Source organism: Drosophila arizonae, chromosome 2, assembly GCF_054131065.1.
Source record: "Drosophila arizonae isolate 15081-1271.41 chromosome 2, UAZ_ARI_1.0, whole genome shotgun sequence".
NCBI classification, from domain to species: domain Eukaryota; kingdom Metazoa; phylum Arthropoda; class Insecta; order Diptera; family Drosophilidae; genus Drosophila; species Drosophila arizonae.
Window position 1 is genome coordinate 32,571,308 of NC_142922.1, and position 26,961 is coordinate 32,598,268.

General features: G+C 39.5%; 1 protein-coding gene across 7 annotated transcripts; it reads left to right on the plus strand.

Annotated features, from left to right (window-relative positions):
- Window positions 1-1,868: 1,868 nt before the first annotated feature.
- Cad86C (Cadherin 86C) lies at window positions 1,869-26,639 on the plus strand. 7 transcript variants are annotated; one of them, XM_089462249.1, is made up of 12 exons: window positions 1,869-2,164; window positions 16,666-17,378; window positions 17,546-17,629; window positions 17,683-17,808; window positions 17,872-18,021; window positions 18,079-18,193; window positions 20,183-20,375; window positions 20,898-22,224; window positions 22,291-22,439; window positions 23,081-23,171; window positions 23,445-23,647; window positions 23,712-26,639. In XM_089462249.1, exons 2-12 carry the CDS (start codon window positions 16,668-16,670, stop codon window positions 26,353-26,355), a joined length of 5,793 nt encoding a protein of 1,930 aa, XP_089318375.1. In that variant the 5' UTR covers window positions 1,869-2,164; window positions 16,666-16,667; the 3' UTR covers window positions 26,356-26,639. The 7 variants fall into 7 exon arrangements, 6 of the variants coding, with proteins under 6 accessions (XP_089318375.1, XP_089318373.1, XP_089318374.1 ...); XM_089462247.1 differs by lacking the exon at window positions 1,869-2,164 and adding an exon at window positions 4,379-4,527; XM_089462248.1 differs by lacking the exon at window positions 1,869-2,164 and adding an exon at window positions 4,667-4,842.
- Window positions 26,640-26,961: the final 322 nt, after the last annotated feature.

A 26,961-nucleotide genomic window follows, 5' to 3' on the forward strand; every position in this document is an offset into this window, starting at 1 on the left:
TCACGTGATGATATTAACACCTTAAACAATATATCAGACAAATATGTTATGACATGTATATCTTTATTGCTAAGATGCATCGTTTGGTATCAAAAAATAATGTATTGCTAAGGCAAGGAAGTATGTATAGCCGAATACAGGGTACATTCAAGCACATAGTTCAATAGTGAAGCTATGTTGCTTGCCGTAATTAATAGTGGCTCATGTGCGGCGATTTAAATAGCCGCTAATTGTTACCGCCGTCAAAGAAAACTGGTTTAGGCGCCAGGAAATGGTCAACAGTGGATGCTCGCTGCACTCCTTTAAGTTTGTAATTTCGCTCTTAATGCTAGAGCATATTTCATTTGCATTTTGTGCGCATTTTTTACAGCTTGACTCAAATGCAAAAAGAAGTGCGGATAAGATTCTCAGGCATATACCTGTGCATATCAGAACACGTAAGACTGCTCCAACGAATGAGACTTTCCCAAACCCTGCATTCCCTGTACTCTAAGCCGCGTTGGCATACTACAGGGAAACAAGTAGGAACGTTACAATGGGCCATGATCGACTACATAATACTTCTTCTCAATTGAAAGACCACAGAATATCTGTAGATGAATTTTAATTATTATTATATTATATTATAAAAAAAATTTGATTAGAACTATCAGACATAGGGGACTGTCATCCAATTATGAAATTCCGTTAGGGTATAATATCGATTTCGTAATACAGTTAGCAGTTTCTGCTTGTTTTTATTTTATTTTACATGTAATTTGTATTTTAAAGTTCTCCAAATAAAGAAAATAAATAATAAATAACTGCTTGCCATAGTGTCTACAACGTATTTATATTCATCATCATTTGATTCGTTCATTTTTACGACTCTATTGATTTAAGATGTGCGGATTGCTAGTTAAATATTCTAAAATTTGACTTGATAGGGAAAATAGATTTCATTTCAGCTGCGCATAGATCGATTAAATAGTATCCGAAATAAAAACCCAGCAACAGAAATCGGTTCACGAAAATACTTTCTACAAAGAAATCCGTCCGTTCTCACCCATCGGCCCACTTGGCATGGCAAAAATATGCCCATTGACAGAATATTGACAGAAGCTATTTCACTTTTCGGTCGTCGACGTCGGCATCGCTGTTGGCGTCAGCGTCGGCATAGACGTCGGCGTAGCAATATTCCCGTTACAGCTGGTTTGCCGCCTTTACCTTTGGATATGCTGTTGACTTTACTGTTGCCGTTGCCGTTGTTGTTGTTGTTATTGTTGTTCTTGTTGTTGGCGTAAGCGACTGCAGCAATTGCGCCATCTTCACACTCACTCTCGCACTGCGTATAAGCTTTGCGGCCAAAAGGCTGATTGGGGCCGGGGTAGTGGACGGGAAGGCGCTGGGCAGGGCTTCCGTCCGTGCCAAAACTTTTGACTGCAATTCAATAAACAAACGGGATCATTAAATATTTCACCCGATTTGTAGTGCATGCTTGCTTAAGCCTTGCCGGCGAGTGAGAGCGAGCTTGTCTAGTGCAGAATGCAAGAATGCAAATGGAAATTAAGAAGCTCCAAGCGTGTTGGCAATGGGCGGACCAGCCGTGGCGCCGTCAAATTCGGCAGAGCTCAACGTGCGCTGCCAGCAACAACAACTCCAACTGAACGCTCCGTCCAAGGTGTTTAAATGAATGTTGCCAGGATACAGGTGCCAGGTGAAGCCATTTTGTTATTTTTATTTGCTTTGACAGTCAGCACGTGAGACTCACAGCAAACGCTGCAAACTTTGAGTCGGGCCTAAACTTTAGCTGGGCAACGTCGCAGATGCATAATTCAATTTTGTTGCGTTTGGCATTCAGCCTCAGTCGGTCAGCAACGGATGTTGATTTAAGCTATTTGTAAAATCCACCTCAGTGAAAATTATCCGAAGGAATTGTAAACAAAACCAGTTGCAAAAGTTGAAAAATTCAGAACACAATGAAGCCATTCACAAACTTCAATTTCAACTTCTCCCCGGGCCCCAAGTGCGAAGATTCTTACGAAATAACGCGTCCTTTCGTGGATAATTGTGCCCTTATATGCAGACCGATTCAGAAGAAGACTGTTGCAAGTTACCAGTTCCCCTCCTAGCCAGAAGCTAATCCAAACATTTCATCAATATGCAGTAGAAGTTCGTATAAATTGTAAGCAAATACCTTCACCGTCTGCACATATGGAACTATCATAGTTCCATAAACTACAATTCAATTAGTCTAAATATACATACATAAAACACGTAAAGTAATACGCTCGACAAAAATTCTAAGACTATTCAATTTACATTCAAAACCATTGAAGATACTCATAATCGGAAATTACTAATGTATTAAGTTAGTATACACTTAATTGATAAGTTTAGTTTAAATTGCTTAAAAATCTATGTATGTATAAGTATGTCTGAGGTCTACGACAATGCTCAAACTTTTTGGATAATTTTCAGATTGAAGTCTTGCAAATGCTTTAGTTATTTAATATTATGTTGTCACGTCTCGCGTGGCAATCGCCGTATTGATTTTATGTTGTTTGATAGCATGGGACATTAGATAAAACCAATACAGTCATTAGGTCTATTAAACGAATGTAAATTGATTTGGGAAAACGCAAGGAAGGTGGAATATGTTATTTATATTCTAAATAAAACCAACACTTCAAATTGCAATCTCTTGTGGGCTATACTATAATACTTATCATCATACGCTATAACCGTTATAACCGTATAAGTTTGCTCATACAAGTTTGTCTGGGGACCAGAATTTTGGTCGCTATAAACGTAAAAACGCTATAAGTGGAGTCGGTTTAACCGGATTCTACTGTATCTCAAATTTAAAATAAGTTTGTAGCCTTGAAATTATTATATTTATAAAACTAAAATATGAAATATTCAGATCAAACTCAATTTGAATAAGCGAAAAAAGTTATGGAATGTATATGAATATAATTTGAATATAATGACTCAAGGCATCAGAAAAACAAATTCATTTCGAAGTGCATTAGTCATAGTGAAAGTCATTTTGAAAGTAAAAGGGTAAAGGATAACGAATAACTTAATAAAAATTCACTAGAGTTCATTTGAGTCCCGAAAAATGTTTGTGACCCAATTCCATTCCACAATTGTGTTTAAAAATATGGCCAAGTGCTTTAATTAATTTACCGCACGCAAATCAAAGCGAAAGTACTTATGTATGTCATCAAATTAGAATTTTTGTCCCAACTGGCGGTCAAACAAATAAAGTTGAAGCAAACAAGTAATAATTAGGCATTCCCGCATACTCTCTCCTTCTCTCTCTCTCTCTCTCTCTCTCTCTCTCTCTCTCTTTTCATCCCTCGGTGAAAGTAGCTTAGGCATGCAAATGAAACCTCAACAAGTCAACCCTTACTGAACATATATAGCGCACGGCAAAACCCCGGAAACCCAAACACTTCGCCAAGGTAGCTTGTGACTAAAACTGCTAAAGTACATATGTGCATGTGTGTATGTGTATCCATGAATAGTTTCTCACTTATCTACTCGCTCAGAAAACTAAGAAGGTATATTATAATAGTTTGTGCATGTCTTAGAGCACTGTGCATCCGCTTAGAGAGATTGCTGTACTTGTTGATCTTATCTACTGATTTATCAAAAATGATATATTTATATCTTGCAACGTGAAAAGCCAGTACACAAATTTCGAGCCAGAATATCGAGGCTAACATGTGCTAACAGTAAATTTTTATTTGTATAGGGAAATATATAATATCCTTGGGCAAGTAGTATACAGCTGATCATGCCCGATTGTAACATTCCTACATTGCTTTAGCTGGACACAATAAATGTGTGGAGTATAAACCACAACTCTTCGACGTCCCCACAAGGTTTCTAAGTAGACCTTTGCTTTACTCTCGGCCTTTGCGTCCGAACTCATGAATATCTACGAATTAATGGAAAGTCCAGTCGCTTGTTATGACCACTATTGGTAACCATGGCTGTAGACTTTACGGCAAGTACCAGAGAGGTCATTACAAGAACTGGCATGCAAATCGCGTTAGGGTGTTTCTTAAATATTTTTTGGTATTTGCCCTAACGCTCGTAAAAACGTATTACGAATTGGTTTGATGATGATATTCAATGTCACATAAATATGAGTAAAAGTTACTTATTCCAAGAATGAGCGGTTCCTGCCTTAAGGACGACAATTATTCATAAACAAGCAATTCATTTGAATTTCAACCAACTACGAAAGCCATGGCCACTGGCCCTTCCAAGTGTTCCAGTGTGTCCAGTGGGTCGGTTGACGCAGGCACGATTCGTGCTTTTTCCAAGAGCACAAATATTGAATATACCGAACTGGCTCGAGCTTCTCGTGCCCAGGTTGAATCGCAAATCAAAACCGCAGTCATTTAGACGTGGTCAAGAGGCTATGTCAAATTGCGCTTCGTTCGGGTGCTTGAAAAGTTTTTTATTTATTAGAGTCGCTACGTTATAATAAAATGGTATCAACCCATCCGTAATTCGAGAGAGAAATTTTGTGTAAGCGTAAATTTATAGATAGTTGTCTCCAAAATAAATGTGAGCCTAATACAAAAAAGAGTACGCGAGGCCTTACAACATATTTAATTCCCTAAATTCTCTAGTGATTGATATAATAAGTGATAAAATAATAATAATAAATAATAAATATTGGTATATTCCGAAATCAGTGAAAATGATTTCGAGTACATTACTGTTGTTAAAATGTATTTAATATTCAGGAAGAAACATTCACATTCAGTGTCCATATTCTTAGTCTGGATTAGCAGCTGTCTGCATGTCTGATTGTCCGCCCGTCCGCTCGTCCGTCTGTTCGTAAGTAAAAACACGTAAATGTCTGTATCTATAAGTGTTGGAAATTATATATACTGGTCGAAATATTGCATACACCAATCAAGTTTGGTTCACTTCCCCGTTTTTAGTATCCTTTGAAATCGACAATTGAAATATAAAAACTAAACAATTTTTTTTTTTGTATTAAAAAGGGAATATATTGTTTTCCCATGTTTCATTCATGGGATACGTCGGCCCTGTTCTTTGCTTTCCAGCTCTTAAGTATTTGAATTAAAGGAAGCAATGATCTTAGCAGTGAATAATTGTTAGTATTCACAGGTGCACTGCAGAGTACGCCTTAGTTCATCTCGTCTAGTCAACGCCTAATTATGTTTTCTTTTTTCTCCATTTCATTTACGGTATACATATAATAATAGCTCAAGTATATAAAATTAGGTACTACGCGCAAGCCAGAGATAAACTCACCGCGTCTCTTAGATTTGTTGAGAGTGTTGGCCTTTTATCTCCGTCAACGCAGAGATAGGCAATAAATTGAAATGCATAAACTACCGAGCACCGCGTACTCAATTTTTCAATAGATGTGAGTGAGCGTGTGTGTGCTTGTATAAGTGTATGTGTGGGAACCTCCAAAAGTCGATGCAATTAACCTAAATCCAAATAAACCATTCGTTTGCGTGTAATTTATTTAGATAAAGTGAACTCTGAGTTTAACTTCTGGTGTCTATGCACAGTTGCTTTCTCCTACTCAAGAATTACGTCAGTGCAGATATTTGAATATTCCCATATTATGCAAGGGTGTCAAAATTCTCTATTATAAAAAAAACCTACCAAACAGAGCATCGCGTGATTTAGCCACTAGACTGTATTTTGCATGCTGAACATATTATATCGAGAATATTTAACAAGGAACAATGGGGAGTGTCCGACTATGAAATACCTGATATCCACGGCCAACTTCTAATCAATTTTAGTTTGGTAATATACACATATCCATATATACATGTATGTATATATGTATGTGGATACGCACCCAATCGAACCCTATGTGCATATTCACCCCAAACCTCATTAAAGGAAATTTCGGTCATTAATAAACAAAGAACATGACAAATTATGCATTTAGTTACCAAACTCAACTATGTGATCTGAGTTCACTATAGTTTTTATGGGTGGTATACAAAATGGGTATTATTCATCATCTGTATATTCATTACGGATGTATGTTTAATTTATTTTACATACCAATTTTGTTGACTCTATTCTCTAAATTATATTTCGAAATATAATTCAAAGACACAGCTGGTTATCCTGCTCAGTAATATATGTATATACTTTGTAAAGTCGATTGGGCTCCATTCTCTCTATTAAATATATACATATGTATATTCAAACAAGGCCGCAATACCCGCCGTTCCCAGTTCCCAATGCATGCCCATTTCCGGATATAAAAAGTTTGCAGCGGAAAACCGCAGCTATAACCATGTTAATATTTGTGCACATACTGAAAGTATACAAAGTTGTAAAATATATTGCATGCTTGTGTGAGACACTTTTAGGGAAACTCTCAATCTGAGTATACTTTAATTGAGCGGCATAAAGCAGCTTTGTATATTGGGAAATGGAAATTAAAGCAACTCAATGTGTTTTATTATTATATTGTGTCTTACGATTAAACTATAATAATCCATTGAATTAGCTTGGAAATGTATAGGTCTGCTCATAGAAAATCGATTAACAATAATATGTCTTCAAATGTCGCCATGCAATGACCACTCGAAGTGTTGGCAAGGTCAGGTCAGACCAACCAACCAGACCAATTAGATTCATATCAGAACTACACATAAATTTACTATAAAACGATTTTCGGCTTTTATTGGCGATGGCAGTATTTGCATTACTAATAGCTAAAAATATCTTATATGTTGATTCATATAAACTATACCCAATGGAATATAATAATATACTAATATACTAATATATTAATTTATTTATTTATTTATTTATTTTAACGTTTTTCACACCTTTGCAATATAGGACTACCGACTATTTACCTTTATTTAGGGATTTGCAACGACCTAATGGGCGAACTTTAGAGTTAAGTGATCCTCAATTTAATAATAATACAGACTTTGAAATGTTTTTCAATAATTTAACGTATAAGCCAAAGAACTGTGAGACATGAAATACCATGTTTTCCAATTAGTCTGATGTACTCAACTGCATATCAAGTGTCTAACTTTAAAACTGCATTCATAATACTCGATATTATTCTAGGCGAAATAAAAAACATATCCTGGTAAAAAGTCAATGTAAAACAAAATTGATAATCAATCAATCTTAGATAATCATCTAAAAGAATAGAATGAGAAACTTTGAAAATGTTTGAATTCATTTCAAATATTTACTAATTTGGTTAATACCTACTTATATTTAATATTTAACAATCATCGACTCTCTTTTTAAATTATTCTATATATCTAATTGTCATATTCGGATTCGCATACTATAAAGTTGTGTAGAACGGCCATCATTTGTGCAATTATCCGTGCATCCTTAAATCTGTGAAGTATTTTACATAGCTGTGCATACATATATAAGAATATACATGGAAGAATGTTGAAATATACACCGAAGCTGTGACAGATGCTGCTCAATTTCTCAATCCCAGGCTCAGGCTTTCATACATATACTTGGTGACTGGTTGCTTAAAAGGAAGCTTGAATTTGTATATGGGACATTGGATACTTTGTACACAGCACTCAAAGAAGAGGCTTTTTTTTCTTAATTATTTCTTAACTACGCCTGTGTTTATTTAACGTGCATGAATACATACATAGAAACCCACACAAACCACGCAATATTGTTATTGAAGTCGACAATGTTGCAGTACATAAAAATGTTTGTTTATTATTGGCTGCTATAAACTGTATCTGAACCTTTTTTGGTTGCTCAAATAAAGAGAAGAGAATAGAACTGGCTGGCAATTATGCCATCGGAGAAGAGCGCCGGCAGCCGCAAGAAGAAGAGCGCAATGCCGTCTGCTCTCACAAATACTAGTATACCAAAACCGGCTTTCTATGTCTGTGTGTGGCTATGGGGCCACTCGACTCAACTGAGGCTCTATCGGTAACAGCTGCACCTCAGTTTCAGTTCCAGCTCCAGCTCCAGCTACAGCTCCAGCTACAGCTCCAGCTCTAGCCCCAGCCCCAGCCCCAGCTCCAGCTCGGTCTTTATGCTCGCTTTACCTTCAGTACCATTTCAACAACGATGCGGAAAACAACAATCAGATCGTAGTCCATTTTGTGTAAAGCAAACCTGTATATCGGTATAACTTAGTCTTGCAGTTTGAATTGATTAATAAATGTGTCTCAGTGTGGAACAGTGAATGAAAGTGTATTTAAACTGGGTCTTCACATTATACACAATATTGCTACAGAATGTTCAAGCTTAGCAAACTAAATACACAAGTTTCAAAATATTTCCTTGTTAATGTGGAACCAATCTGATGGACTCTAAAGCCATCCAGTTTGTTTGATCTACGAACAAGGTCGATTCGGGTTTATTGAACCGAGAAACGTGTTACGGCTGCCTATACTCAACCGCGTTAACTAATCGCTACAAATGCAACATGATTCCTTCATGATGCCTATGCACACTATTTTGTAAATATACTTCATTTTAAATAAACGAGTCAAATAAATATATACCGTGTTCGAGGCGAACCTAAGATCAAACAAACCTAATAAATAAGGAATGAAAAGTGAAATACCAAGGCATCTGAGCCATTTGACTATTCAAATGAAATCCACAATTTACATAAATATTATGCACGTTATATAATCGAGCTGACCTGTCTCAAGCCTCAACATATTTGACATCTTTCGCACACATTAAAGGTACTTAATGCTCTTTACAATTAACTTAAATTATCTAATACCGCAGCTGACGCTGGCGATAGAGCTAATAATGCGTATGCAACATCGAAATTCAATATTGAACACAGTGTAGAGCTTGAGTCACGAAATTTAGTAGTCTACCATTAATGATTTTCTTCTGAGGCGAGGCCGTGCCCACACCACTCCTTAAAACTGCATCGCAATTCTGAAGCCTAATACTGGGGAGTAATTAATTCATTAAATAAAAAACCTCTCTCTCTCTCTCGCTCCCTCTCTCTCCCTCAAAGTCCAGGAGATAAGTTGAGTAATGTGTAATAGCTTTGTTTTCGAACGAGCGAACAGACCAAAGTATAACAAGGCAAATAGCTGGGGCACACGAATGACACACTCTCTTGTCAGATGTGCATACTCATAACATAACAGAGTTACTAGTGAACAGCTGAAGAAAACGGCTTAAGCACGAACTCAATTGAGCTTATATTGATATGAGCGTTTACTATGATGCATGTATCTTAATGCATCGAGTTAGGGTAGGCAAAAACAACTCGAAAACGACCTTGTCTGACCTACTTAGTTCGCCGCAGTACTGAGGCTGACAGCTGTGCGGTATTTTAAAATTTATGTACGAAGCTTAAAAACTTATTTATATAGCAATCATTTGATGTGGAAACCCGTGCGTGTTTCGAGTTTTGCAAATATTTTTCCATTTGGCAACGCCAACAGCGCCGATAGTACAAGTCCAAGACCAGGTAAACGAAATCTATGTGGTACGGGCCTCAAGCCACAAGGCAACCGCTGCTGCTCACCGCTGCCCGCCGTTGCCAATAGCCAACAATAACACATTGAGTCGCTATTGCGGCATTTTTTCCTTTTAAGAGTGCTTATTTAAGACTTGCGAGTGTCGAAGGGGGCTCCACTCTGTTGGTCGATAATGATTTATGTAGCACTTAAGCATTCAAATGTGAAGTCAGGAAGGCCCAAAGTCCTAATGATGTGCTCTCGTATTAAACGCTGAATGCCGTATTTAAAAACTATTCAAAGTGAATAACTCCTTCCTTCTTGTTTCGAGATTATTATTATATTCAGAATGCTTGTCCAAGTTTGTTGCCTAAGTCTTTTGTTTTACTGCATGTAACGAAAAACGTTTTCTTTGCTGCAAATGAATTGCTGATGGAAAACCCACTCTGAGGCCTCACGGACGTTGCTCAAATGAAACAGAAATTTGAAATTTTGAGCACAGTCACCAGCCAGAGAAGAATAATAACAACACGAGCTCAACACAACGAAAATCTTAATGTCGGACGCCCACAATGTTATGGTCGTCATTGTCGCTGTTCTGCTGCTCTGCTGTACGGCAACAAACGCCATCGTCATCATCGGCGCCAGGCAGTCCTCTCCTGCTCTTCCGCGAGTCTTGTCCACAGAGCAGCTCAACTGCTTTGGCTGGGTTTAAGTGAAAATGATTTTGTACGCTATTGATCAGAGTAATTGGGCAAGACAGCGCTTCGGCAAGCCCATAGTCATGACAGCAAATAGATTTTTAGCACAATTCCGCCTCTGTGACCGTTGGCAATCTTTGGCTCTTGCTCTAGGTCGCCTGCCCTCAGTGCTCTCGTATTCGTCAGTAACAGCGGTTGTTTGCCCGTCTGCTTAGTTTCCTTCCCTCGCAGACGCAGACGCAGACGGCAATTTGTAAAACTTGTTTATTGTTCGAGCTGGCACAAAACCCTCGCTTTCATATACACGAATATATATGTACAATTGGAAGATTGAAATCTGTGGTACTTTTTGTTTTTTGTTTACATTCCGAAGGAGCACAATTTCAAACATTTCATACGTAATTTAAGTCTAGAAAAAGCTTTTTATACTTATTTATAACAGTGTATATTGGTATAGGCTCGTGAACCATTTCCCGGCCTTCGCCTGTCTCCTGAAAGCCACAAGACGGCATTAGTTAAATCAATTATTTTCATGTTTGCAATGACCAGGGAAATGAAGCAGCTATAACAATAAAGTTTAGATTGAATTTCCTCGTCGACTTTGGCAACTGGAGTCCCTAACCATCGCCAGGCAGCAGAGTCTGTAACGAACTGCATGGGACTTTAGTTAAGGTAAGGCTATCCAGCCATCCAGCCATCCAGGTATCCAGGTATCCAACTGGCTCTTTGGCTGTCCCACGCACATTTTTATAACTCTTGTTGAAGCTTGTGCTGTCGTTATTGTTGTTATTGCATTCATTTGCGAGGCTTTTATTCACCTTTTTTCTGCATTTCAATGAAACTTGGCGCTGCTTTGGTGCCCATTCCGTATGCCACCTCCGATGCTAAGAATCAACTCTGAAAAGAGAAACAAAGCAGCAGCAGCAGCAGCAGCAGCATGACAGTCCTAGAGCTACGAACCATATTTGTAGTAGAGAGTATCCGACTGGGACACATCCTGTACCAAATATTGAGCCTAATGTGTCTGTAATATATTCCGTCATGCATTCACAGAGATTAGAAAATTTAGAAGCAGGAATGAGTTGGACTCCTGTTCACAATTCGCTTCTGATACTCTACATATTTTTCCAGAAACTCTTTTCCATTTGCTACAGGGTATTGGAAGCACGACGCGCGGATTATTCAAAACTTTTGGCTGCTACAGACTAAGAGGAAGGCGATGACGGCGTGGATCTTGAGTCTTTTAATGCTTATCATGACTACGATGATGAAGTCGACGTGGACGTCGACGGTCGACTTTGGCACCGCAACTAATCGAGTGACTTTCTGGCCCTTGTCCAGCCCCCATGGCTTGGCTTAAGGCCCAGCGCGCATATTTGTGCAGTGTTTGTGCTTTTCATTTACAATCGACTGAAAATTACGGCACAGCTTGCCCCATGTCTTAGGCGTTGTACGTTGTTAATTATAAATTCCGCATAGAATGTTTGTAATGAACAATTCACTTTATCTCATCCACTTTGATTGTGATTAGAAATAGGTGCGAGTTGACCGCTGACTGTTCCCCATTATGGAAACATGGCGAATAAAGAACACATTTTATCTCTTAGAATCAAACGCTTCCTAATAGATGACATTTCTTTCATCATATGCTCATCTTCATATAAGAATGCTTTGAAAGTAATTTAATATTTAACGAAATTTTACATTTATCTCATCAGAAATCAGAATCAGAAATCAGAAAAATATGGACTTCCCCATAAAAAAAATACTCAAAAAGCTCCAGATATTTTAGCTTCTGTGATTACTTGAGAACCAGAAAACAGGACCATTCGATTAACAAATTATCACGCAGCCAAATACATATGTATAGTGTACGAATTTATTGGCCTTCTATTGCGACTATAGAGCTTTTTAAAAGAAATATAACATTCAAATTATGGTAGATGTAGATGTTTATATCCAGATCTGATCAACACACATACGACTTATGAAGATATCTGGAGTCATTTAACCAAAATTGGGTACTAAATTTAAGTATTCTAATTTGCACTGCATGATAGATGTATGTAAAAAACTTTTGGAGCAAATAATAGCATATCCCATAGTCGATTCTTCGAAATTTGCAACCCACGGCACACCCAAAACACACCCGCAGCTGCAGCAATAAAATGTTTAAGCACACATGTATGCCATAAATATGTACATAAATATGCAGATACACACACCGAAAGAGTAGACGGGCATAAGCCCACTGACGAAGTGCCCAGACGCACTGAAAGTCGGATAGACAAAATTCAAAGACGGACGCGCCCAACAATCGCCCAGCCATAGTGAAGGCAGGAAAACACGGACAGGCATCTGTGCAGGCATGGTGAAGGACGGCCATATCACGGGACGGGGAGCAGGGTACGAGAGCAGCTAAATAAAAGTTGATTACGAGTCTGCGTCGCTGGCTCGTTGCCAGCCATGCAGCCAGCCAGCCAGCCTACCAGGCATAGCTTGCTGGTTATATGACTGGCATTGTCGTGAAGCAGATTAGTTTGCCATCGGGTTCAACTTTATTTGCAACACAAATTTTCATTCTAGTTGAATGTGCAACCACAGCCGGTCATAGCCACAGCCGCAGCCGCAGCCGCAGCCGCAGCCGCAGCCGCAACCGCAGCCGCAGCCGCAGCCGCAGCCGTAGCCGTAGCCATAGCCATAGCCATAGTCGCAATCCAAAAACAGACAAAAGTAACACAGCTCACAGCTAACAGCTCTCAGCTCACGAAGCTGCTGCATTTTCCGCATGCAGACCGCGAAGTCAACCTAAAAATTGAACAACGCCCAAAATCTTGTTTTGCTGTGGACTGAACTCACGATTTTTGGCGCGGTCGCGAAGCAGACCAGACTAACTTCGAAAAACAAGAAAGGACATTAATCGTATCGGAGCGAAATACAAAAGGCAAAGCTCATAGCTAAATTCATATACCCTTGAGGAGATAAGAGTACATGATTATCAATGTTTTACTCTCTTTATGTATAGTCTATTTGAATGAGAAATAACATTAAAAAATTTTTATAAATTGTGTATATCTAAGTAAAATATAGACATCATTAATTATAGGGTGTATCTTTATCTCAACTCAAAATATTTATATATAGAATAATTCTTGACTGGCTGTAAGATTAACACTACGCAAAATTGTATTTTATCCGGATGTAATGAACAACTGTGGCTTTCCTTCCAAATAATGTAAGTCTTCCCTCCACAAATGCATAATGTAAAAGTTGCCTGTTCCATGGCATCCATTTTAGTATCTAGAGCAAATAAGAATCTAGAATCTAAGGCATTGAGAATCTAGGGTATCTAGAGCATCTGGTGTTTCTGTTCTAAGGTCTCTAATCGGTATCTATCTATTTAGGAAAATCATTTCATTTCATTTATCGATAAGCGCTGAAAAAAATTATTTAAAGGAGAATTTTTAAACGCATTATTTAAATATTATTGGTAAATACATATATTACATTTTCATAAATTTTAAAATAACTAAAAACCCAAACATTAATTTAAAAAAAAAAAACGAATAGTTTAGTATTTGCTTAAAATTTAAAAAATAGGAAACTAAAGCTTGATGTAGTTCCTAATCAATTTAATTGAAATAGGTGTGCTATAGTAACAGCATAGACAAGACACTGGTATTTACGACTCGACTGTTAACACTGATCAGCAGTATATACATATAAACTGTACGCAGCAGCTCTTATATGGGTACTTACATTCTATCGCAAATCATTTCATGTACAGATTCTATTTAAGTATATGTATATCGATAGCATTATTTCATCCCAAGTCATTCAAATTTAAATAATGCTGAATCTTAAAATTGATTGATACCCGCTAAAACTTAAGGAAAATACAAGTTAAGGATCGACCGAAATGTGAAGTGCACACACAGTCCAGCATTCGCCTAACCACATCGTATCAAGCAGTTTAGCTGGGGATTTCCATTCATATGTATGTTAGGAGAAATTAAACAAATGGCACAAATATTGTTGCGCAATATTGTCGAGGTCTTAAAACCAGTAAAATCGAAAGAGTTGCAGGCAGGGACAGGAGACATGTATTGCAAGTGGGAATGAGACAAAGCCTAAGGTTGAGACCGATACGAAGACCGAGACGGAGACTAAGACTGAGACTGAGACTGCAACTGGGACTGGGACTGGGACTGACGCTTTACTTACAAATGAACACTTACACTCCTATGTATCTTATGCTGGAGCCTGTCTAATCCAAATGCGGGCAAAACATAATATTGCAACATACTTGGCCGTAAATTCAAACGGCTCAGCGCCAAATGCGAGGGTTGCGAGGGTGGCCACAAGCTGGCTTGTTGGCTGGCTGGCTGGTTGGCTGACTGGCTGGCTGGTTGGCTCGCCTCGCTTCACGTCGACTCCATCCAAATCGACTGACATAACTGGTCATTCGCATGTAGCTAGCTGCAGCTAAGGACACGACAGTGCAGCGCACTGCAGCTGCACAAACTGGAAATTCGCAAATGCAACCAGCATACAAGCCAGACGGTTGTTTCGACGGACAAAACCGGATTGACAATAAGTTCGAGTTCGCAGTTTGAGCAGTATTAAACAAGACGCAAATGGAGACGCAGCGCCTGTATATACTGTTGCTCATTTCCCAAATTCTGAGTCGAAGAGTACTGCATAAGAGTTAAGGTCCCATCCTCTATGCAATCCCAGATGTATTTATCTGTACTTTTTACATTTTCATTATTCTTAAAGCAAAATTTTAAAGCATTAGTTGACCCTAATTTCAATCCAAGACTTTATTAAAAAATTAATTCATTTAGAATGGCTTCTTATTTGCTTGAAATATAATATTTCCTTAAAGCTAAGCATCAAGAAATATTATTCTATATTCTCAAATAAAAAAATTTAATTAATTAAGTCTTGTACAATTACTGTACGGTAAGCAGTGCCATAAATAAACTATGGGAATTTCGATAGAGTATATTGTACAGTATCGATATCTGAGCTTCAAAACTTTCCAGTTACCAGTTGCCCATGGTCCAATTTCTAGTATTTGATTATACATAAATGACCACGCTAAAACATCGACAAACCCATTTTTGCTTAATAAACTAGAGTTTGCACAAAGATTGAATATTCTTCCTACTGTTCAGTATTATAGTTAAATCCCTAGCTAAAGCAGCTTTACATTATGTTTTGTATTTCTGGATGTGGAAGTGTGAAGTTTGTTAAAGTAAGCCGAAGCGCAGCTCCACTTGTGCTACTCATAAAAAATGTTCACTCTGAGATACATTTAAGTACCGGTCGTAATTGTTACACATTATTTCACGTTAAGAAACATGTCGGGCCTGAGCAGAGGAAGACGTGACCACTTAATGTGCTGTGCCGTTCGACTTAATGTCTCACAATGCGTTTTTGTTTCGAATCGATACATAATCATCAACTATTGAGGAATTCAGTTATTTGTCAAGCATTCTGTAGAACTTGTTCATCCGACAGATAAGTACAAATGCGAATTCGTTCGATCTGTATTTAGGCTGTGTAATTTTTCTTTAATCGCGTTAATCACAGCAAGCAAATTAACTTGCGAGCTCTTTCAAGAAAGAAAATACATATCTTTGTATGTATATATTCAGTGTAATGCACTTAGCTTATCAGAGAGTATATGTTTATTTCGAATTAAAGCAATAAAACTATTTAACTGTCTGGCTGGCAACCGTTCTCGAAGTTCTTGTTCCGCATGCTAGATGATCTATATCAGTACATATGCGGCACAGCGTACGACATAACCTACTTATTCGAAAGTAGTTTAAGCCCGTTGCTCAAACTAGGTCGTAAGACGTTGTCAACTCCGTGTTGAGTGCGATGTAATTGTCAAGGGCTAATATCTTAAGGTTTTTAGAACCTTTCGAAATCCCCTTACATCAAACTTTTTTCTAAAACAAAATAAGTGTTTTCTTTCTTTTATTTATTTTTTTTCTTTCTTAATGAATTTATTTTGCAACATAAATTTCTTGATAGCAGGTCACAATCCTAATTAAATTTAAGGAATTTAAAATGATTATCTAAAATGAGTTTAGTAAGGTTTTAGGAGAAAATTTAACAAATACTAATAAAAAAACATTAACAGAGCCTAATAGCAATTGCTTTTAAGATGTTCAAATAAAAATGTTTATAGAAGATCAATTGTCATCCAGAAGATCAATTTTTATCCGATACTACAAAACTCATTTATGTTTTCAAGGTAAGGAAGCGCCGATCCGAAATAAAAGCGAAACTTGAAGAATATCAAATTATTATACAAAAATATTAAAAGTATAATTTTCGATTGTGCAAAGAACAATTGTTAGGAAAAAGGTACTTAAGGAATGTACTGCAAATTAAAGCATTTTACTTTGGTTCTATTATATTCTATCCGCGCAGTTAATGAACGTAAAAAATTGCATGTATTTTAAGAAATATATCTTCGTCTTTCATTGCAGCAATGGCTTCCAGCAGTAGCAACATTTTCCGCAGAAAAAGTCACAGCCTAACACATGAGCCATATTGTGGTCTGAGAACCGCTGCAAGCAACACGATTTCAGATGCTAGCAAGCGAAGGCAAGAAGAATGTTACTATCATCAACCACCTACCTCCCAGCTTCACCTTCAGCTTCAGCCTCAGACTCAGCCTCAGACTCAGCCTCAGCCTCAGCAGCAACGTCAGTGTCGGCCAACTTTACAATTTGGCCCATGGCTGAGCGCAATGACCGCCTATCGATTGCTGACAATCAGCCTCCTAATTGGAATTCTGTGTCTACATCACGTTCACGGAGTGGATCCCAAATTCGACCCCTCAACGCGGATGAGACTAGTTCTGGTGCCGGCTGACGCACAGGTCGGGTCTGTAATCTACAGATTGCGTGCAACCGACGAGGAGTTCGACTATCCATTGACCTTTGAGTTTATGGGTGATGTATCCTCGTCCACCTTCAAGGTGGAATCGCTTCCATGTACCAAGTACAATTCCGTCTGTCAAGCCAACGTTGTGCTGCAACGACGCCTTGAGTCGGGCCGCTTCTACGATTTTCAAGTCTCGGTTAGGGACACAAATGGTGGCATGGCTACGCAATTGTGTTCAATTACAGCAACCAACTTCAGTACACCGCATGACCTAATATTTCCACATAAGCCGGGCATCATCATGATACCTGAGGTGAGTGCAGATCAAAGATCTAAGTCTTTAAATTATTTTATAAACAATTTTCCTAAGAATTCCAATTCATTAAATTAGTCACGAGGCCTTTACAAAATATTTATAATTTTCTAAATACTAACATATTCACAATTTACGAATATTATATTTTTAATTGCTAACTCTAGGATGCCAAGAGAGGTACAGAACTTGATTATGTAATTGCCAGAAAGAATCCACTTTTTCAAAAGCCAGTCTACCTCGAGTTATGGGTGAGTTGTATTGGGAGCGCATGAAAATAAATATTCAAATGTTTTAACTTTAGGGTTCGCCCTTATTTGCCATAAGACAAAAAATTATATCAGCGGAAACGACGGAAGGAACCGTGTTCCTCTTGGGTCCCTTGGATTTCGAGAAGCAAGCCATGTACCACTTAACAATTCTTGCCAATGTACGTAACTCCCGGTTATTAAAGGGTTTATGGTGCATAACTATAAGTTTAATTCCCACGTAGGATGCATATGCGGAGCCTGGACAAGATGGGCGCAATATTGCTGGCATTGAAATCGTTGTTATCGTCCAAGATGTACAAGATCAACCGCCTGTATTTACTATAGCTCCTCCAGTTACAAAGCTGCAATCCGGCATTCTTCCAGGCGATAAGGTAATTTAGAGATATGTTACTTAAGAATAAGAATGTTATATTATACTCGAATCCTAGATATTGCAAGTCCATGCGGAAGACGGGGACAAGGGAAACCCGCGGGAAGTGCGATATGGCCTAGTTTCTGAAAATAATCCATTTACTTCTTTTTTTGACATCAACGATACAAGTGGTAAGTCGATTGCATATACATATATTACCCACTATTGATCGAGCAAAGTGTAACTACTCTTTAGATAAGATTATTTTAAGGATATTCTGTATACTTTATATCAACAATTGAGTATTCACTTACATGAATAAAGTCTGAGAATCGACTTACATATCTGGTGGATTTGATTCATGTATGTAAATATTTATGCGAGACTACGAAATTCACTGGGAGAAGCTTCGAAATGTTTTGAGTAGTTTTAGTATAGGCATATCTGCTGATATATACATTATGTAAAGGCCAAGCGCATTAAACAGTCGCAGATTTTTTGCTAGCTATAGAATGGAAAGGAATAAAAAAAAAAAAAAAACAAATTTGTTCCCCTTTATACAGATTTTTATGCGCAGAGTAGGGTATAAAAAAGCGAAACAATGACATCAAAAAGATATTAACATAACCACCAGCAATCGAACGGGCCAGCTTCAATCCGGTCCATCGCTTAACTCGTTAGATGGCAAAGCCATCTTCAATGTGCGCTGTGACCAAGTTCTGGAGCTGCAATTTAGCTCTAGGCTCCGCAACGACTTTGCCTTCGCCATCGCTGTCGCCGTCGCCTTCGCCCTCGCCCTCACCCTTCCCGCAGTCGCAGTCGCAGTCGCGTCACAATGATTGCGGTTAAGCTTCCTTGTTTCGTGCTTCTCTGGTTCATTGCCAGTTTGACGGCCATGACTCTGGCCCAGGCAATGGAACCTCTTCAGTCGGCTCTCTAGATGGCGGCCTGCTATTGCGCTGCCTGCAGACGAGGCCGCGAAACACGTTGCGCCTTGGCCCAACTGCATTTCTGTGCATGTGTGCACTTATAAACTTTCGTCGACAGCCCTCCCCCGCCCCCGTTTTAGCGAAAATATGCAATATTCTCGTTGAGTTGTTGCGTATTTCAGCGATTTCATAATTGATATTTGTTGCTCATGATTGTTTATCAATCGGAATTCAGTGGGAATTAGTGTAAGCAAGCATTTTTGCAAATCATCTTTACCATAAATTGTATATAAAATGAGGTGTGTCATTTATTCAGACAGAAAAAACTAGTATAGTTTTCTCACTTCGCAAATGAGTGTAAGAATTAACATTATCGTTCGGTTATTGCATCGAACAGTCAATTACCATGAGAGCAGGGGGTTTTTTCCTCCAAAGAAAAAACTGTTCCCAGGGCTGTCAAGTGAGTTATGCTTGTTGTGAAAAAGAGTTGACTTCAATAAATACTCTGTAGAAAAAACAGTATTCCCATTTCCGCAGAACAGATACATGAGCTAGAGGCACAGCGCTTGGTTGCAACTACATGCGGCAAATGGAAGGTGGAATCTCCGACCGCATTAAGCCTATCTACTCATCAATTCTGTCTGTCCCACAGATGAAATTTGTAATTTTTTGTTCACTTCTAGGACCAATTCCCTAGGCAGAGCAGAGCAATAAACTGATTTTGATAACACAGAACTTAAGATATACATATTTTTACTGTAGCAGTAAATTCTGATGTCTGAGACAGCCAATCCTTTGTCCTCCAAGCCACATTTATAAGTTGAATGAATTAAGTTATACGATTTTTATGTATCACTGGGTCAGGTTTTGAATTCATTAAAGGCTTTGCGTGTTTCGTCTTGATCGATTGAAGCGATTGAATCTTCTTCAAAATGTCAACTTATGGGCAAAGCTAGTATATAGGATTACTTCTGTAGGAAGAGAACTAAATCATGTAAATAATAACAGTATTTTAAAACTCAGTTCAGTTCGTCTTTTACGCAATATGTAGTCTTTGTAGTAATATATATTATTTCTAGTATATGTAAGAAAAAAGTAAGCATCAGATTCGAAGCTTTTCCTGTTCAAGCATTCCCTCCTGGAGCATTCTTACTACTCGAATCTGTTGCAAAATGGAATCAAATTGAAGAACGAATTGAGCATCTTTCAAATATACACTTTAATTTAAAATACAATTACGTCATTTTGCAGGTGAAATTTTTTTAATGAGACCACTCGAAGACATTGCAGCAATCACGCATGCGGGCGATCCCGTCTTACTCACTGTAATTGCGGAAGAAGTTAAAGTCGGTCGTGACGAACCCGCAGCGATGGCTTCCACAGTGCAATTGGCGTTCTTCCTACCGGACCGTACCAACTCGCCTCCTTACTTTGAAAACGATCAGTAAGTATTCGATGCTTGAAAGGGATAGAGTGATCGCATATTCGTACACACTTGCAGCTCTTGCTATGATAGACATTCATGCGAAAATGTTTATAAGCCTTTAAACAAAAATCAATTATTCGGACTCAGAACAATGATCGTCATATGATGGATGATATTTAATGTAAAGTCAGAGGGTATTTGAAGAACATATTTTATATATATTCCTAATTAGAACAATAATCAAGCTTTTCACCGTCTCTTCTTTTCTGATAAATATTTTGATTATATATAGATATACTCTGTAGCACAGTGAACGTGTATTGGTTTTGAATCTGAAAATATATTTTATATATATAAGATTTTATAGCGTGAATTAGCATTATGCAGTTGGTACAAACCGAGTCTGTTCACGATCAACTTCTAAGATAGCCCAAAAGATTGCAAATATTAATTTAGGAAACCCGACCCCAAAGTAAATGTCTGGAACTGTTCATGGAGTTTCACTCTAACAATTGAATATGCTTTCTTGTTATATTTAAGCTACGTCACAAGGGTTGACGAGAACGCCTTGCAAGGGACAGCGCTGACGTTCATGGACCCATATGTGCCCAGAGTGTATGACGACGATACTGGGAAGAACGGCGTATTTTCGCTTACGTTGCTGAACAATAATGGAACGTTTGAGATCACTCCTAATGTAGCTGAGCGGAGCGCTTCGTTCCTTATTCGTGTACGAGACAATTCGTGGCTGGACTTCGAGCAAAGGCAATCGGTTCAGTTTAAGATTCTGGCCCAGGAATTGGGGCCAGCCACAAATCTTTCGGCCATGGTTAACGTCACGGTATATATAAACGACATAAACGATAACACGCCCGTCTTCGATCAACCGGGCTATACGGTAGAGCTGCCGGAGAACATGACGGTAGGCACAAAAGTCGTGCAGGTTCACGCCAGCGACCTCGACACGGGATTGGGTGGAAAGGTGCGATATACAGCAATCCTCGGATACCTCAACACTTCTCTCAACCTGAATGCGGAGACTGGCTTGATCACTGTAGCGACCAACAGCCATGGATTCGATCGCGAACTAATGCCCGAGTATCACCTGTATGTGGAGGCTCGGGATATGGACGGTGCTGGAAATCGAGCCCAAGTTCCCCTCATCATCAAGCTCATAGATGTAAACGATGAAGTGCCCGTCTTCAATAAGGACCTGTACGAGTTCATACTCGCAACAGACCTAATGGGCTTTACAACCAGCGCCTTCATTCATGCCACTGACAAGGACGCAACAGCGCCGAACAACGAAGTGCGTTACGAGCTGATCAACGGCAACTATCAGAACAATTTTGTACTGGACAAGGTGACGGGCGAGTTAACGGTCCGGGAAAAGATCAATCTGCGCTCTAAAAAGCACGCCAGTCAGCGAAGGCGTCGAAATGTTGACTCCACGCCGCCAATCGGCAATGAAGACGATTTATTCATACTGACCGCTCGAGCTTACGATTTAGGAGTACCAGTGCGTTCATCGACCACCTCCATACGCATTTACCCACCAGAGAGTCGCAAGCGCATTGTGACGTTTGTGGTGCCTGGCAGCAAGCTGGACAAGCGCAAGACAGAGGAAACACTATCGGCGATAACGGGCGGAAAGGTTTACATCCATGAAATACGACCATTAAGGCCCGAGGAGCCGGGGGCTAAGGATATACCCAATGACAATCCGAACATCAAGGAACGCAGTGTAGTCACAGCGACCGTGCTGTACGACAGCTCATCCGTGGTTGACATTTCGCAGATACAGCAGCGACTCTCGCAGCACAATAACTCGTACGCGATCATGCCGGAGGACACAACGCGGACCGACGTAAGTATTCCTGTCTATAATCCAGATCGCATTACTGAGAGACTAATAGCTGGTGTTTGTTAATAGACTCTCACTCCCTTGCAGACGCAGTATAAGGCCGAAAATAAAGTGCTATTTTGGCTTCTCATACTACTGGCCACCCTGGTTGCCCTGACGATACTGATCCTTTTACTCTGCTGTATATGCTCCTGGTGTCCTCTGTATGGCGCAGCAACGTAAGTAAAATGTAGATCGTAATGCTCTGAAAGGGCAATATAAAGATAATCCTATACTTTCACCCCTTGCTCCTTGAATCGGTAACTTAGTCTCGGTATTTGATTCGACACTGGAGAAGATACCATTCAAAGCCATACGAAATGCCAAAACGCTGTTGAAGCAACCAAAGACGTTATGCATTCCACATCGCGTGCACTAAAGTTTGACTTTTCAAATACTTTAAGAATTCTGTACACGTAAAAAAAAGACGATAAAAGATAATATTCATATTAAATTAAGAACGTTAACTTTTTTTAATAAGGAACGAATTATGAGGGAATAAGAATACTTTAAGCATTTATGTCAAAAACCCATTCAAGCCCACAATATAGGAGTATTGAGTAATTTTGTATTATAGAAATCATTTTTAATACACATACAATATATTTTAAAAATAATCAATGAAAGTATCTAAAACATTTTACCGTCACTGGGTATATTTTCCAAAAAATTAATCACTCTAGTATCGTACCCAAGACTAAGTACAGAGTTCAAAGTAGTGAGGAAAATATACATAAAAATATACCTTTAATGTGCATATCATTATTAACCATCGCAACAACACTCATTTCATATCTAATCGTTTACTCTTTTCTTGTAGCAAAAGAATAGTTAATATCAGTAGAACTGAAGACGATGTACATCTAGTGCATAGAGAAATGGCAAATGGAAACCATACAAAATCTGTTCAGGTAGATTTTGACCGATTTCAAATTCTTAGCATTTCGAAATATAGCAAACATCAAAAACTTCCAAATGGCAATGTTGTTAGTTAATTCACTGTTTAGTTTTCAATTAAATATCCACCCTTTTTTATTTCCATCAATAACCCTTTCATAAAGTACTTGCAATAACAGCTGCCCTTTATATCCAATTTTTATTTTCAAAATTAAACTGTATTCAGTTAATTTTTTTTTAATAGAACCTATTAGTTTACATATAATAATGTCCCAACCAACTTTCAGGTCGCAGAGTGGATGGGAAGACGAGAGGCTTGGTCCGCGGATAAGCCATCAGATACACGTACAAAACCTACCCGCTGGGAGTTCCGCGATGGACGTGAACAGCCTGAAAACGTAGAAATGCACCACGCAAGCGTCAACACCGATGCCGACGTAGTCCGGAACGCAGAGTCTCAGGAATACCAGCAGAGACGAGTCCGCATTAAGTACTGTTAAGATCTTCCAATCATTCCTGGATTGCAATCACAGATAAAATTATTTTTATTCTAGAAACAGTCTTACAACCAAAGAAGACACACATCATAGTTTTCATAATTCTAGAACCAATTTAATAAACGACCGAGACGTATATATTGAGGACGTAATGGACGACCAGAACTTAGTGCAAGTCAAGGAGGAGTTTTCTCGCAACAAACAGAGTAGACCATTGGAGCACAGTCGCTTGAAAAATTACGACTCGGACACCAGACAAATCGACGATGACTCCATGCGAAGACACGAAATAGACCGAGGAAGCGACATCGACTTTAATACTGCCCAGAATAGTCTAAAGAATAAGCGCGAACTTTTCATAAAGGACGGAAATGTCGAAATCCTGCAGCTTATGACACGGGACAAGACTCGGGACGGAACTGCACTAGACGATGACAATATATACGTCAATGTTCCCGTTAAATCATCTGCAAACCTCTCGCATCCACAACTGCTGATGGTGGACAATACGGGCAAAGAGATCCTGATGCGCCGGTTTATTGAAGAGCAGCCAGATGGGAAGCAGATAATTCGGGAACACTATCATATTGTACCAGGCGCAACTTATATTCAGTCAATGCCAAACGAAATACAAGGATCAACACTCAAGGGCGACACATTTCCCTTGGGCAAATCGGGACCAAACAGCATTGTCTACTCCCAAACCGAGCCTGAAGTCAAAGTCATACACACGCAGTCAGTTCAGGGAGCGGAGGACATATCCCAGCTCCAGCCCGTCGCGGCGAATCAGTCGCTTACACAGGAACTGGAGCACTCACTCAAGCAGCAAAATGCGCTTTTGCGTCAGATATTGCTGGAAAAAGAGAAACTAGAAACTAGATATACACAGCACGAAATTATCTTAGAAACACAAAGTCTTCCGGGCCAGTCGATGGCGATAGCGACCCAAACTGACTGCGACGCTGGCACCCAAACCGAGCAGACCGAGAATTTCAGTGCCAAGAAAATGGTCCACTCGCAGGCCCAAGTCGGCTCCACTCGTCGGCGAGCGCGCAGTGAGAATGACGACTCGCTGTCGGAAGACGAATACAAGTACGTGCGCTTTAGCCCCCCAAACAGTCCCGAAGGTGTGTATTGGATAAAGCGGCATCAACCCAAAAGGCGACTACGGCTGCGCGGCAGCTTGCAGCCTCGAAAGAGAATCGTGATGGTCGAAGAGGTGAAGCGCAAAATACGAACCCCCATAAAGGAGGAGGAGGAACTGCACGAGAAGAAGAGGCGAATGCCACCCAAGAAGCCACTCCGCGAGACAAAAACGAGTATTCTGCGGAAGCAGCTGAGTGACGAAAGCCGAAGAAGTGATGTGGCCAAAGAGTCCAATGGCAAGCACAAGTCGGAAGCGCTAAGCCGCGAGGTACTTATGGAAATATCGGACTCTCTGGATGAAAACGGAAGTCCCAGATCACGAAGAGGTGAACAGTATTACGATAATTTTGAGGGCGAAGTCGACGAAAATGATACTGAATACTCAGTTGATTCCGATGACGATGAGATTGTAATTAGAACCAACTCAAACTTATCAAGCTATGCATATACACGAAGTGTCTACACCAGGGCGTCTCAAGACTCTAGGCGCCATGAGCCACAAACGAAAAACTCATCCCACCAAAGTAGATCCGTAAACATTTCTCCATCAGAGCCACACGAAACACAGCCAGAGGCTAGGCCCAGACTTTCCCGTCGGGACAGTTCGAGGCGCAGTCAAAACTCCCGAAAGCAAACATCTTCGGAACCACCGCACCACCGTATTTCAGTTTCAAAGTACGAGATGCAAAGAGCCGAAAATGACAAAGAGCCGCATCATAATTCAGCTGATATAGTTGGATCCAAGCAATCCCTAAACGATCGACTGTACCAAAGTGAAACCGAATTGGCTGGCCGCGATGAATCAACTTCTCGAAACGTACCCAAATATATGGAGTGGTATTATAGTAAGAAGAAACCGTCTGTCAGCGGTCGAACTTCAACTGAGTCGTCAAAATCCCAGATGTCGGTCAAAAAGAAAACTTCTGCTACAGAGAAACGCATGACAAAAATGAGAATGAACTCGAAAGTCGAAGATCAGGCAAATGATGATGCGGCGAGATTCAAGCCGGAGCCCGCGCCTCGAAGATCTCCACCAAAGGGCAGTCGGCTGCTCAAAGAGGACAGAGCCTTGAATAAGCAGCACAAGCCCAAAACAGAGACTGATACGAATCATCCGCTGCTGCAGCATTCGGAGCATCGTTTCGAACGAGAGAACGCTCCGGAAGTGCCACCACCACCCACCAAGCTGCCACACTATATGTATCCCGAGACTCCGCCACATGCCGCACCACCGGACAAGGATCAGCATTCGCAGAAGCATAAGCCGAAGCCGTCTCCCATCAAGGAGAACGAAGTAAAGCTGACGAAGTCAAAAATAAATCTCTACGTGGAAGACCCCAATACCGCACACCTCCCATCTCATGCTCAAAAGCAACTGAATGCATCCACTCTCGAGGACGACCACGACTCGGGCATCGCCATGAACTCCCTTATGAATAGTATGGGACGCAGGAATCCTATAGCCGAAAAGAAAAGTGTCTTTTCGATTGCCTACGACGATGTGAGCCGCGTTAAGAAAATAGCATCAGGCGGAGAGTCTCCACAGTATTCATAAACAGACATTTTCAGTCTACAAATATATATACATAAACGTAAATATGTATATATATGTGTATGTGATAGCCTCTAAGGCTTTTAATCTTTGAAACGATAAATCGTCACACACTTGTACACAAACCGAGCCAAAGTGCTCGCCTCACAAATTGTATTGAACTGTACATATACATATCTATAAATACATACATCGCATATGGATAAGGGCGTGCAGACCTGTTGATATTTAGGATTATTACATAGTTTTTACTTTACGAAAGGCATCTAATAAATACTCGAATTACATCGACGATGACTCTTTATTATTAGTTATATTATGTGGCAAGAGCACAAACTACTTTTCACTAATGATTTAATCTCAATGCTTGAGCGGCAGGTGCTAAGAAAGGATTAACGTATTTTAATTTGCATACTCAATGTTTCATCTTACCATTGTGAAAATTATTCCTACTAGATTTATTTCCCAAAACTCATATGTAGGTTATTTCACTTAATAATTGTGTTCCTATTTTATACAGTATCAGACAAGCTAAGGACTTTATATTTTTATTTCTCGTACACCATGAAATCATCAGCAAAACCAGCAAGGCTTCAATGTTGCTGGCAT